The 13,935-nt window shown below is 36.8% G+C and overlaps 1 protein-coding gene across 1 annotated transcript; it reads right to left on the bottom strand.

The window, feature by feature from the left end:
* Positions 1-1,016: 1,016 nt before the first annotated feature.
* Positions 1,017-11,390, bottom strand: LOC140168075 (uncharacterized). The gene is made up of 5 exons (XM_072191378.1): positions 11,256-11,390; positions 10,223-10,267; positions 9,269-9,384; positions 4,867-5,127; positions 1,017-3,150 (listed from the first exon to the last, which is right to left on the bottom strand). The coding sequence occupies exons 2-5, from the start codon at positions 10,238-10,240 to the stop codon at positions 2,982-2,984; spliced, it is 564 nt and encodes a 187-aa protein (XP_072047479.1). The 5' UTR covers positions 10,241-10,267; positions 11,256-11,390; the 3' UTR covers positions 1,017-2,981.
* Positions 11,391-13,935: the final 2,545 nt, after the last annotated feature.

The following is a 13,935-nucleotide window of genomic DNA, read 5'->3' on the forward strand; positions in this document are numbered from 1 at the left end:
TGTGGTTTCATACACGACTAACCTGTGTATGAGTGGCCACATGAGTCAAAAAGGGTATACAATTCAGAAATGGGTCTAAGCCCAGAATGGAGTATGGACCCTTCCTCAGTTTTAGACCCGTTTTTGGATTTGGGTTTAGACCCCTTTCTAGGTTTTAGACCCATTTTCAGTAGCACAGGGTGGGCAAACCGGGGAGGCAGCTTTAGATGGGGGTGGGGGAACTTTGACGAAAAACCATCGTCACGGGGGGGGGGGGGGCAAGAGGGGAAAGACTTCTCCTAAGCGGGGGGGAAGACTTCTCCTTGGAGGCAGCTGCCCGCCTTTGCCCCTGGCTACGCCACTACCCTTTTTGGATTAATACACTTCTTTCTGTGTTAGACCCCTATCAGAATTGTATAACCCCTTTTGACCCATGTGGCCGCCCATACCGGTAAACATTGTTGTGGGGAGCGATAGGTGTTTTGTTTGAAAGTCCCAAGTATGCTAATGAGGTTATTACTATTTATTCCGTGACCACGGTGTTCTTTATTTTTTCAATTAGGGACCTATAACCTCATTACCAGACTTGGGACTTTCAAACCAAGTGATTTGTTTGAGGCGAGTAGGATCATTAATGTCCAGTTTTAGTTATTTAACTAAAAACTGCGGTGTACTTCTTAATATTCAATACATTGATTTTATATAGGAAATTAATCAAGGACGCCATTAAACGCATTTATATGAGCAATAATAGACCTATATTAAAATGGAAAATTTGTGCGTTTTCCCCTCCCCGAGAAAAATCACGCACATGGGCGGAAATGACACCCCTTATATCAAGCCTTGTGATCTTCTTTATAGAACCCATACTATTCCTCTTGTGTGTCAGCTTGATTTGTCTCAATATTTGAGTGCAAACAATACTAGGTCATGCTTCCCTCTAACCCGCCTTAACCAGGAACCATGACTGCCCGGGCATGGCTGCATATACTTTCGGGTCACACTCACAAAATATAAAACAGTCAAACAGCTATTCCTATGTTTGTTATTATTATATTTATCTATTTATTAGAACTAACACTTTTACATCAGCGGGACTCATCTACCCGACGGTGCGTTCACATGAAATAAACAAAAATATAATATGTACACAATATAAACACACAAAACTATTTAAGCAAAAAATAAATTGTACTTTTTATATGTATCGAGCAATTATATCGCATGGGTTTTGAATAAGAACTTTTAAAACATTTATCGAGTATATTAGAACGTAACTCGCATAATATATATAACGTAGCTCGCAAATTAAAGATGTTGTCTAATGCAGGGGCGTATAGCCAGGAGGGCGAGCCGGGCGGGACTGCCCCACAGTCAAATTTTAGGGATAAAATGGGGACGGCAAAGATAAAGTGTCCTTAAACTGACTAAAAATGTGACAAAAAATTTGACAAATGGGGAAGAAAATTTGGCTTTACCACTGACTAAAATTCTGGCTACGCTACTGGTTTAATTGGAGTGGAATGGGGACGGAAATTTGGCGTTGCCCCGTCACATAAAATTCTGGTTGTCTACGCTAACGCTGCTGGTCTAATTAGAGATGACACCTAATGTTTATATCACCAATCTTATACACATAATTCAAAATCACTTCCCACCTATTGTTACATAATTCTTCTTAAAATCTTAAATGGTAAAATTGGCTAATTTTACGAGGAGTCGCAACTTAGGTTAAATGAATCTTCCATTTGAAAAACTGTGGAATTAAGGTGGTACTACACACCCTGATAAATTTTACTAATTTTGCGTTTTTCTCAAAAAATAACTACACACTGGTAACAAAAGTTATGTATATGGGCAAGGAATCCAATTACTTCACTGAAATATCAGTGATTCCAGACAAATGAGGTACATTCTACGCGGTACCACTTTTCTTATCATAAATAACGTACCGCTTGACTTGAGTCACTGAAATTCCAGTGTAGTAACTGGATTCCTTGCCCCTATAATATACATAACTTTTGTTACCAGTGTGTTATTATTTTTTGAGAAAAATACAAAAATAGTCACAAATTCATCAAAGGGTGTAGTATCACCTTAAACTTCTTCCACAGAGAAGGAGGATAGCAAATTGCAACTGACTCAAGCCCAATGTCTTTATACACTAAAACTAAGCTGACTCATGTGCAAATTGTTCTACAAAGGCTTACATGCAGTAACACATTCTGGTGCAGGTGTGTTATTCGTACTATTTCTAATAATTGTCTTTCAAATTCAGAAACTAATTTGTTGCATATTATATATAATATGCAACAGATTAGTACTGGGGCCAAAAACGTATTTGAAAACCTATTCCCGATTCTTGAAAAATACAACACTAATTTTTTTTTTTGGATTAAAAAATATTATCATGTTTGGACAATGAAATATAGCATATTATAACAAACAGACAATTAAAGTCAACTTTAAATATTTGACCAATTTTTGGAAATAAAGGGCCAAAACATGCGTTTTTATGGTGATGCTGTGGCAATCAAGCGCAGACTTGTACAATAACTAATTTCTGGTTATGCATTTGAAAATTTTGAAAAAAAGACCCTTTTCTAATCGTCTTTGTAACCAAGCGAGAAGAGGGCAAAGTCCGACATCGATCCTTTTCCCCCCTTAATTCACCTTGTTGGTAATTGTTAAAAAAAACGAGACTTCATCGTTATCGTTTATTATCGCATTTTTAACATAGACTATTAGAATTATATGAGTAAACCCCCAGCCTATAAGCTTAAAATTTTGAATGCTTTTTGTAGCAATATATATCATACTTCTATGTGGCCAAATTTGGTTCATTTTCATACAACCAGTCAAAAGGAAAAAAGCAAATCGCAATTTTTGGCAACATATTATATCAGTAGGCCTACACACAAAATTTGAATTGTTGACCAAATTTCTTTGAAACTAGGGTGATTTGGATCCCCATATAAGACGGCGCCCAGGGCACGTGCCCCCTAACCTCTCCACTGGTAGTTCCTGCAGTTGCACACAGTCGGTAGCTGGAATGAAATGACATCATAACCCCCCGGGCAGGAACTACATTCGACCAATATTCTATGTGAGGTATTTTCCTGCAAACACCGATACCGCCAATCACAGCTCACACACGCACTCCACGGGTTTCTGTAGGAAACGAAATGAAAATGAAGAAACAGTGTTGTTATTTAGGGAGGGTCTTAAAATTAGGGTCCAACTAAGGGTCCGATAATCAACATACACCTAGCACAAAAATACCGCTGCTCAGTTTTATAAAATGTCACTGTTCGTAAGTCGCATGATGCAGTCATGTCTACAGTAGAATTCACCGCGACCTTTGCAGGACTTAAACCCCATCAAAAGCTATTAAACCAAGATAACACTCATTGCAAACAGCTCAACTATGTTACATCAGATCTTCTCTGGTTAAATCCACACTACACATGTTTCTGTTTTACCTGTGCAATGAGCTGGTATTATAGTTTCAGTTGGGTGAACGATTACGAAGCAAACGCAAGGTAACAATGCTAGGTAGGCCTTTGTTCACGAAATGAGACAATAGTGTGCATATTGTTAACCAGCATTCTTGAAAATGAGAAACATAATGGCTGTGGACCGTAACACGGTTTGGAAATAATTTCTTCATATTTTTGGTGTTATCTGTCGTTTACATATCCTTCCTAAAACACCAAAGTGCGAATATTTCCAAACATCTAAATTAGCTAAAAATTTAGGACATGTTACAAAACTGTATCTTCTAGAATTTCAGAAGAGTACTTTAAATATTGGCCGGTTATTTTCCACACAGTGACGTTAACTAGGCAATTACCTCTACTTCTAACATACACTATTTGCAGAGGTCACGCGTCAATGGTGAGAGCACTGTGTATTGTGTATAGGAAAACGGACAGTAACTGCAGTGCCGGATTTACCATTGGACCAGATGGGCCCGGGCCCGGGCCCCCACCATTTGGAGGCCCAAAAATTGCCCTGTGCTTGTTCCTGTTTAGCCCGAAAACACCATGTTTGAGACCAAAATATGGTGAGTTACGGGCCTTCATATTTTGACCTGGCCCAGGGCCCCCAAATAGCTAAATCCGACCCTGGTCCCCACCACTATCAACTTCGGATTGATGCCCTGTGTGTTAGAGGATGTGGACCCACAAAAGCTGCATAGGCGCGTAACGGACTCGTTGTCCCGGTAATTGATAGGCCTAATGTTGTCCCGATGAGAATGATGAGAGCTATGGAAGATCATCCAAAATGGGTTGATTTAACTGAAATGTCCATCTTTTCCGCCCTAAGATGCAGGACCCCGATATTTTACTAAAAATCTCAGATTTTGTAACAAATACAGCATCTACAAGGTCATGATTTTTGCAGGTTATTTTAGCTCATTAAAGTACATTACAATCGTATAAAAAATCATTAAAAAATCATAAAAGGCCTACACACATTGTAAATATATTAGGAAACTTTGTGTATATCATCAATTCGAAAGGTCAAAATTTATAAATGATGGTCAGCTTTTCATCCCAGCTACATACACTTTAAGTACATATCATTAGGTTTATAAAGTTTACTTCGAGGACTGTTAAATATCAAAAATATCAACAATTTCCATTTTTAATAATTTACCACAAAAATGGTATTATATCGGGAATTTAAAAAAAAAATCGAATTTATCAGAAGGACATTCCTCGTTTTTAAGATTCCAATTTGGTGCGTCTGATGTTCTCTCAGGTCCCACAAAAAATACCGTGCAAAGGTGGGTGACCGAGCCCTTAAAGGGCCGTCCGTATAATTACTCGTACATGCTAACAGTTTGCTTATGTGTAGGGCCTACTCGTGATAATTACGTACCTGCAAATACAAGCGTAGATCATTTGATGGATAGTTCGTCCATTAATTGCCACTCCGTTACCGCACCCCTGGCCAGTAATAACATCAGCACCTTTGATAGTATTGAGTGGGACGAAATCGCAAGTTTTTGCACACCCTGTGTTATAATTTCTTTTTTTCCGGTCAGGTGCCGCTTCAGGTGCCGCATCAGGTGCCGATGCCACGGGCGTTGTGCTGAAAAGAATTCCTTCATTTCTTCCAATTTCACTGACTTCATCATCACTGCGAACAAAAATAGGTACAAAACACGTTGTTTACTTGATTCCAGTAACCATGGTTACACTGGCGTAACCAGATTCTCCACCAGGGTGCACAACACTAAATCCTTCCGCATTTGGTGTAACCCTTCATAGTTCCGGTAAAAAATAGCACCTATGCGAAATATATCGGCGTCCCGAGGGAACCAAATTTGAGTGACTCTTGGTTGTTTTGATAAATAAGATAGAATAGGAGCTCAACATTACATATCTGTTCAGAAAATGTTCTGAATCGAATGTGCATGGGTAATAGGCCCTCGGAACAATATCATGGCCGGAACTGGTAAGGAGGCGAGCGTGTCGGCTGAAATTCGGGATGGCGCTGTTCAGGAGTTCGTATCTCTCAAGTTTGTCTTAACTCAGTGTCCCAAAAAATTAAATTTAAATAAAAGTTTAATCTTTATTTAAGACATTGGTTTGATCAAAATATTAAAAATGTTGTTACATGGGGTAGAAAAACAAACTTACTTTCTTGTATTTTCCCGTGTATTTCAATGGGACGAATATTTAGTGGTGTGTGCCCACCACAGTGATTTACAATTGTGCGCTAAACAGTCCGTCGCCCCAAGACATAGTGGCGTATCAGCCATTTTTGACAAAATGAGATAAGATCAGTTTCATGATCTATGTATAAAGCTCTACATTCTGACAAACTTTCAAGACATGCATGTCATTAATTAATAAAGTATTATCACTAATTAGGTTTGGCGTTTCTCACTTAAGGGGGGTACTACACCCCTGTCCAATTTTGTGCCTATTTTTGCATTTTTCTCAAAAATTATAGCGCATTGATGACAAGTAAGATATGAATATTATAGGGGCAAGGACTACAACTACTGCACTTGAAATGTTATTTCGGCACAGACAACAGTTGTGGAGTTACAGTCAAAAATGAGGGAAACCCAGTATTTGATCATTAAATCAATAACTACTTGCCTTGAGTTGCTGAATTTTCAGAGCAATAGTTGTAGTCCTTGCCCCTACAACATGCATATCATAATTGTCACCAATGCGCTATAATTTGTGAGAAAAATGCAAAAATAGGCACACAATTGGCCAGGGGTGTAGTACCCCCTTAATGGAATTATTGTGTACAACATTCCCTTTGTTTTGGACGACATAATGGCGTATCAGTGACATACGCCACTATGTCGCAAACATTTGACATACACCACTATTTTGGTATATATCGCGGCTGTGTGGCCAATATGGATATAAATTCAACTATTATTAGACATATTGGCGTATCACGTGTCGTATGTCAATTTTGAATGGAGAATAATTTTTCAAAAAATTTGACATACTGTCGTATAAGTTTAATGACTAATTACAATTAATTGGTGAATGACAACAATGTATTTTATACATTAAATGTAACTTAAATATTTATATTTTCATATCCATTCAAGAAAAGGGGACATTTTAATCGAGGCAATGTATGACAAACGGTTAAAACTTCAGATGCAATTATCTCAAAATGGCCATTTTCGTGATACGCCACTATGTCTTGCGGGTGACGAGTCATAAAGCCACAAGCCTCAGAAACACTTTACAGGAATTCGATGAACACTGTGGCCCAAGCCACACCATAGGACCTAAACCATTAAACAACAATCAGGGACTTGCAGCAAAAAATCGCACACCCTATACATACCACAATAAACCATCACATCTGCTCCCCGAGTTCTTGTACGGATAACCGTCACAATGTAGTTATTGTCCAGAGGAATTTCAAGTTACCTGTAAAGTGTGCTGAGGCTTGTGGATCAACGTCTAGGCGTTGTGCCTGTTCGTGGCGCACTATAAATCACTGCGCTTCTTTTTAGCTCAATTATTTCACCAGAACAAAAACAGGAACCGCACCGGGGCCCAAACTCACATCGCCAAATACCAATGCACCTATAACTTGACAGCTTAATGCTATACCATTAATTTCGGAAATTCCTGAAATCCATGGTAAAAAACAAGAATACGTCATCGTCAATGCACGGTGATGATCTGTACAACGATAAGGCATAAAAATAAATTGTTTGGTTGCCCTTCCGAGACAAAAATTTGGAGGGTCGGTAGGTCGATCTATTGACATATGCTTGATCATTTTATGGTTGAAAAAAGTGTGTGTTTTTGGACTGGATTTACATGGAAATACTTCTTGTTTTCAATCAAATATGCATTTAATAAATAAATGAGTGAATAACAAATATAAAAGTCCTTGATTCTGTCCAAATTTAAGGTTTCTTCTAAAAAAACGAAGAAAAAACCCCGACCCAAGATTTCCAATTTTTTGGGTCGGTCGGTTGAGGGCAACCAAACATTTTTTTGCCTAATGATGAAGTCTCGTTTTTTGCAAATAATTACCAAAAAAGGAAATTAAGGGGAAGAAGGGTCGCTGTCGGGTTTTGCCCTCTTCTCGCTCGGGCTTCGCTCTCGCTCTCTCGCCTTCGAAGCTATAAAGACTATCCACAACATCAAAGAGATCATAACATTTAAGGATACCAACTATTTTAAACTGCTGCAATTTGGTAGTTCACAGCATCTTGCGAATGGCAGTGAGCTTTGGCAAAATTACATTGATCATTTCATTGTGAGTGTGTAAAAGACTTCAAATATCACAGATATACTTTTGTAGGTACTGTTGTTCTTGAGCTATGTTGTAAAGAGGGCTGAAACAACAACACTTTTGTAAAACGTATATAACTCATTAACATCAATAAATCAAGCAAGATTTGAACTTTTGCAAAATGAACTTTTGCAAAACATCAAAGTGTTATTTTTCAATAATATATTGATTTAGATAATAAAAATCGAAAATAATAAATAAATAAATAAATAAAATAATAAAATTTTTACCTTATTTACAAAACGGACAGTATCTGAAATATATTATGAAGCAAGGAAGGGACCAAACTTAGGCATCAGAATTTGGGAAAATTAAAACTTTCGTTTTACATATCAAATTTCTTCCAACTTAAGTCAAATTTGGTCCACATTTTTAAAACTAGACAAACATTAAACAAAACGTGAAAAGGTATAATAAATAAACTTGTGGTGTAAAAATGTAAAAAACAACAAATATTTGAAACCCAAGGGCTCAAGAGAGAAATCTGAATAAAATGACAGCCACTAATTCTATCCAACTTACTTTGTTACCGATTTGAGCATAATACGACTGGATATTATTTTTGCTGAACCATTAAATGGTAATTACTTACTGATTAACCTTTTGGTCTGAAATGGACATATCTCGAAATGACACGAAGGTCATGACCCCACGAGTGGTGTCAAATGAAAGATATAAGATTAAAGAATAAAATAAAAATGTTTCCCCACCCGGGGGTGACACTCATCAGAAGATACGGGTCAATATTCTTGTGGGTCCTTTTCATATCTCAAAATGCCACGAAGGTATGACCTCCCCGAGTGATGTCAAATGAAAGAGTACAAAGTAAAGCATATAATAAAAATGTTTTCCCTACCGGGGGTGACACTCCTCATAAGACCTGGGTCAATATTCATATTTTGGGTCCTTTTCATATCTCGAAATGCCAAGAAGATATGATCACCCGAGTGGTGTCAAATGAAAGAGAAAGAAGTAAAGAATGTATTAAAATTATCGGGACACTCCTCATATAAGATTCAGGTCAATATTCATATTTTGGGTCCTTTTCGAAATACCCAAAATGTATGAACGAACTCATGAGTGGTATCAAATGAAAGAGAAAACAAATAAAGAATATAAAAAGAACAAAATAATTTCCCTGCCATGGTGACACTCCTCAAAAGACCTGGGTAAATCTACATGTTGTGGGTCCTTTTCATATCTTAAAATGCCAAGAAGGTATGACCCCTCCCCCAAGTGGTTTCAAATGAAAGGGAACAAGGTCAAGAATATAATAAAATAATAATTTCCTTACCTGGGGGTGACACTCCTCATAAGACTCGAGTCAATATTCCTTTTTTGGGTCCTTTTCATATCTCGAAATCCCAAGAAGGTATGACACACCCCACTTCCGTGACAGTGGTATACCACAATATACTGCCAAAGCCTCATGGTTCAGCTATGGTGTGGTAACCGCTCTAGTTTCAATTTCAGTTTATATGCTTACCTCCAAAATCGGCAAACTTGGGCACCCTCTGGTGCAACATCTGCAAAAGGTATGTCCTGAGCATGTCCATGATTTATAATGAGCAAACACACAGCCAGTGCCGTGAAACACATAACCTATGATATAAGCGAAAATTGGTAAAAGACACGAGTCGTGAGTCAAATTAAAAAACTCGGTCGAGTTTTCTAAAGTTTAAAAAAAGATATAAATAACGAATAGCAATGAAGAGCCATGTTTATTTACGCGAAGTCTACTTACTCATAATGCGGGTTTTTTTAAAAAAGATTTTTATGTTTATTTTTATTCTTTATAGATAAATGATAATACGGAAAGGAAAAATAAAGGAGGACAAAAAGGTATGACGGGTACGGGTTATGATAACGGTGCTTCTTAAAACATAACGAGGGTTATAACTTGCAGATAAAAATTTGGCTTATTTCCAGACGAAATAAACAAAAGATGAGCAAATAAGCCCTGCAATGTAACCTGACAGTGTCAACTTTGGAAGATACGTGCATGATATGATTAGCATGTGTCAATGTAAATGGGACCAAGTTTAAAAAAACGATGAAAAGCCACACAGGAAAGATTTTTTAAACCGTTAAAGTGCTGAATATTTTTAGACCCAACTTTGTTCCAACTTAAATACATTCCATTGAAAGTAGCTATAGGAACCTAAAATGCTTATATTATATAGATAGTTAACATGTTGGTTACGGAGGGAGCACGGCCAAATAGAAATAACAACATCGATAAGCAAACCAGCAAACACAAAACGTTTTTAAGACGTTTTAAACGGGTTATATTTTGGGTTTTGGTTTTGGTAAAAATAACCCGGCATTTTAATCTTTTTCTGGTAACCCTTCTGACCTTTTGCGAATAATGCCGAAAACATTTTCTGTTTACCGAGAAAAGACTCTAGGCTATAATGATATCTATTAGTTAAATACTTACGATTGGTCTTATGCCCATTTTCTTGATTTGCTGCAAAATATTATTCTGAAAAAAAGGTGATAATAATTAATGATTCTCTCAATTTTATTTGATTTAATAATATAATTACGCTTAAAAGCGCATTTCGTGATCCACAGCATCATCCCCCCACTTTTCTCAAAAAAGTTGAGATTTTTATATCACTGGAAACCTCTGGCTACATAATGTTTATGTACAAAATGTTTCTTGCAGATTAATTCGTTTAGCAAAGATATCGTGAAATCTGAGTTTTGGTATACCAGAACGAAATTACAACACATTGTCTATGGAGCAGTATAATAGGCCTACACATAAACTTATCAAGTTTAAAGTTTCGAGTTTTATTCAGCGATTTGCTCATTTGGAAAATCTTAAGACGCATCCAACTTGATTTCTTTTTAACTTTGGTTAGTAGCATATAGGATGCTATACGGTAACATAGCCTGGTAGATTATACGCTGAAAGCCACGTATTAAAGACAAAACAAGACATTTAAAGACACATCTCTACTAATATAAAGTAGAGAAATTGGCTACATGTATTTGAATGAGGCTTCAATATTGCTGTTTTCCTTGATGTTTGCCAAAATGTTTCATTTCAAAAATACCTAATGACAATTTTTAATGACTTGACTCTGGGATCGCTAATCGTTAAATCCAAGCCTTTAATGTCTGAATTTGAGTTTATAATTACAAAATTCTTGCCTTACGGTATTGCTTTACGAAAATCTTTCTTGAAAATATTAAACGGAAAAATGTTATTTTGTTACTTAATCATTTTTGTTATAGATAAAAAAAATGTCAAAAAGGTGTCATTGGCAAGTGGTAACACCGCGGTTAAAACCAAGTCTTTTACACCTGCGGTAAAACCCTGGCTCGGCGTTCCGAGATGGCAAAAACCTGGTCACCAATGGTCACTGAGAATGTTGTCCCAATGATTAAAAAAAAAAAAAAAAAATCAACAACAAAAAACAGCAAACAACATGAAAACAGATAAATAGTGCAATGACACTTACCTGTACAGATTTACGATCGCTAAAGGAATAGAGCAAAGATGGTCTTTCCGTGGTTCAAGTTTATAAGCGAAGTTTGCAAGTTACCAGAAAACTAACAAGTTGCTGGTGCGATGCGCTGCTTTTATACATTTTCGGATTCAAATAATGACTATCAAAATTTGAGCGTTGGTGCATGTAACCAATAAAAATAATCTTAATAATAATTATTGATGTCATGTTTTGATCTCGAAACAACAATGCATTACTTCAACTATCTGGTATGTTGGAACCCGGATTTGGAAGATGGTTGTGTTTGCCTTTACACTTTTGCTTTTAACTCACACTATAGAGTAAAAGCATGTTAACAGGTGAGGTTATTATTTTACTTTGAAAAATGTTGAACTAATTGTGTACTGGAGTGGAAAATATTGGAAGCGAAATAATTATGAAGTCAGTTATCAGGACACGCGACGTCCGTTTCACGTATGTACACGTATGCCTGTAACATTGTTGCGGATTTAAATGGGTAATTGGTTATTTATATACTTAACCAAATTTATCAGCATTCAGATTAAAACAAAATAAAATATAGCTATAGTATGTGTTCAGTATAAGGTGGAATATGACCCCATCCATTAACCTTTGTTATCCCATACACTCTATCCAAAGAAATGGTCCATCTTTTTCTAAATGATCTTTAACGACTAAAGTATGTTCGGTCATAAGTTGGCAACACGACCTTTGCCTCATTTATGTAAAACCCATGCATTGTAGTGTGGTCATGTTCCACTTTATGGATTGCTGGACAATCTATTTAAAACAAATTGCAAATGGCAAACAGGAAAGCACCTGCAATGATCGTCAAGAATTTTCAGACAATTTTAACAGAGTAATGTCTTAATGTTATCTTCTGTAGATAGCAAGTATTGTATGGATGCTGTCTACGGTAGATAGCTTGTATTGTATGGATGCTATCTACAGTAGATATCCGTCATTATCTAGATGATATCAACAGTAGATAGCAGTTATTGTCTGAATGCTATCTACAGTAGATAGCATTCATGTCTGAATGTTATCTACATTAGATAGCAGTTATTGTCTGAATGCTATCTACAGTAGATAACATTCATGTCTGAATGCTATCTACAGTAGATAGCAGTCATTGTCTGAATGCTATCTGCAGTAGATAGCATGTATTGTCTGAATGCTATCTACAGTAGAAAGCATTCATTGTCTGAATGATATCTACAGTAGATAGCAGGTATTGTCTGAATGCTATCTACAGTAGATAGCAGTCATTGTCTGAATGCTATCTACAGTAGATCATGGCAGTCATTGTCTGAATGTTATCTACAGTAGATAGCAGTCATTGTCTGAATGCTATCTACAGTAGATAGCAGTCATTGTCTGAATGCTATCTACAGTAGATAGCAGTCATTGTCTGAATGCTATCTACAGTAGATAGCAGTCATTGTCTGAATGCTATCTAAAGTAGATAGCAGTCATTGTCTGAATGCTATCTACAGTAGATAGCAGTCATTGTCTGATGACTGCTATCTACAGTAGATAGCAGTCATTGTCTGAATGTATTCTACAGTAGATAACAGTCATTGTCTGAATGCTATCAACAGTAGATAGCAGTCATTGTCTGAATGCTATCTACAGTAGATAGCAGTCATTGTCTGAATGCTATCTAAAGTAGATAGCAGTCATTGTCTGAATGCTATCTACAGTAGATAGCAGTCATTGTCTGACTGCTATCTACAGTAGATAGCAGTCATTGTCTGAATGCTATCTAAAGTAGATAGCAGTCATTGTCTGAATGCTATATACAGTAGATAACAGGCATTATCTGAATGCTATCTACAGTAGATAGCAGTCATTGTCTGAATGCTATATACAGTAGATAGCAGTCATTGTCTGAATGCTATCTACAGTAGATAGCAGTCATTGTCTGTATGCTATCTACAGTAGATAGCAGTCATTGTCTGAATGCTATCTACAGTAGATAGCAGGTATTGTCTGAATGCTATCTACAGTAGATAGCAGTCATTGTCTGAATGCTATCTACAGTAGATAGCAGTCATTGTCTGAATGCTATCTACAGTAGATAGCAGTCATTGTCTGTATGCTATCTACAGTAGATAGCAGTCATTGTCTGAATGCTATCTACAGTAGATAGCAGTCATTGTCTGAATGCTATCTACAGTAGATAGCAGGTATTATCTGAATGCTATCTACAGTAGATAGCAGGTATTATCTGAATGCTATCTACAGTAGATAGCAGTCATTGTCTGAATGTTATCTACAGTAGATAGCAGTCATTGTCTGTATGCTATCTATAGTAGATATCCGTCATTATCTAGATAATATCGACATTATGTAGCTATTGTCTGAATGCTATCTACATTATAGATAGCAGTTATTGGCTAAATTATCTACGGTAGCTAGCAGGTATCGTCTAAATGATATATCCCATAGATAGTTTGAATGCCATCTACGGTAGATAACAGGTATTGCCTGAATGCTATTTCTAGTAGATAGAGGTTGTTGCATGAGAGCTTTCTACAGTGTATATCAGTTATTGTCTGAATCCGTGATAGATAGCAGGTATTGGTTACTGGGTAGGCTAAAGCCAGTACCTCGGGAGAAATAGTTCGCCTTATTTTGCCTCTAAATAATGAGTATTTGTATATTGTCT

This window comes from Amphiura filiformis, chromosome 13 (genome assembly GCF_039555335.1).
Source record: "Amphiura filiformis chromosome 13, Afil_fr2py, whole genome shotgun sequence".
In the NCBI taxonomy this organism is placed as follows: Eukaryota; Metazoa; Echinodermata; class Ophiuroidea; order Amphilepidida; family Amphiuridae; genus Amphiura; species Amphiura filiformis.

Coding starts and splice junctions, on each gene's coding strand:
- LOC140168075 (XM_072191378.1), bottom strand. Junction 5,128..9,268: donor CAAGTTTGCCGATTTTGGAG/GTAAGCATATAA, acceptor TTTTGTTCGCAG/TGATGATGAAGTCAGTGAAA. Junction 3,151..4,866: donor ATCTACGCTTGTATTTGCAG/GTACGTAATTAT, acceptor CGTTTCCTACAG/AAACCCGTGGAGTGCGTGTG.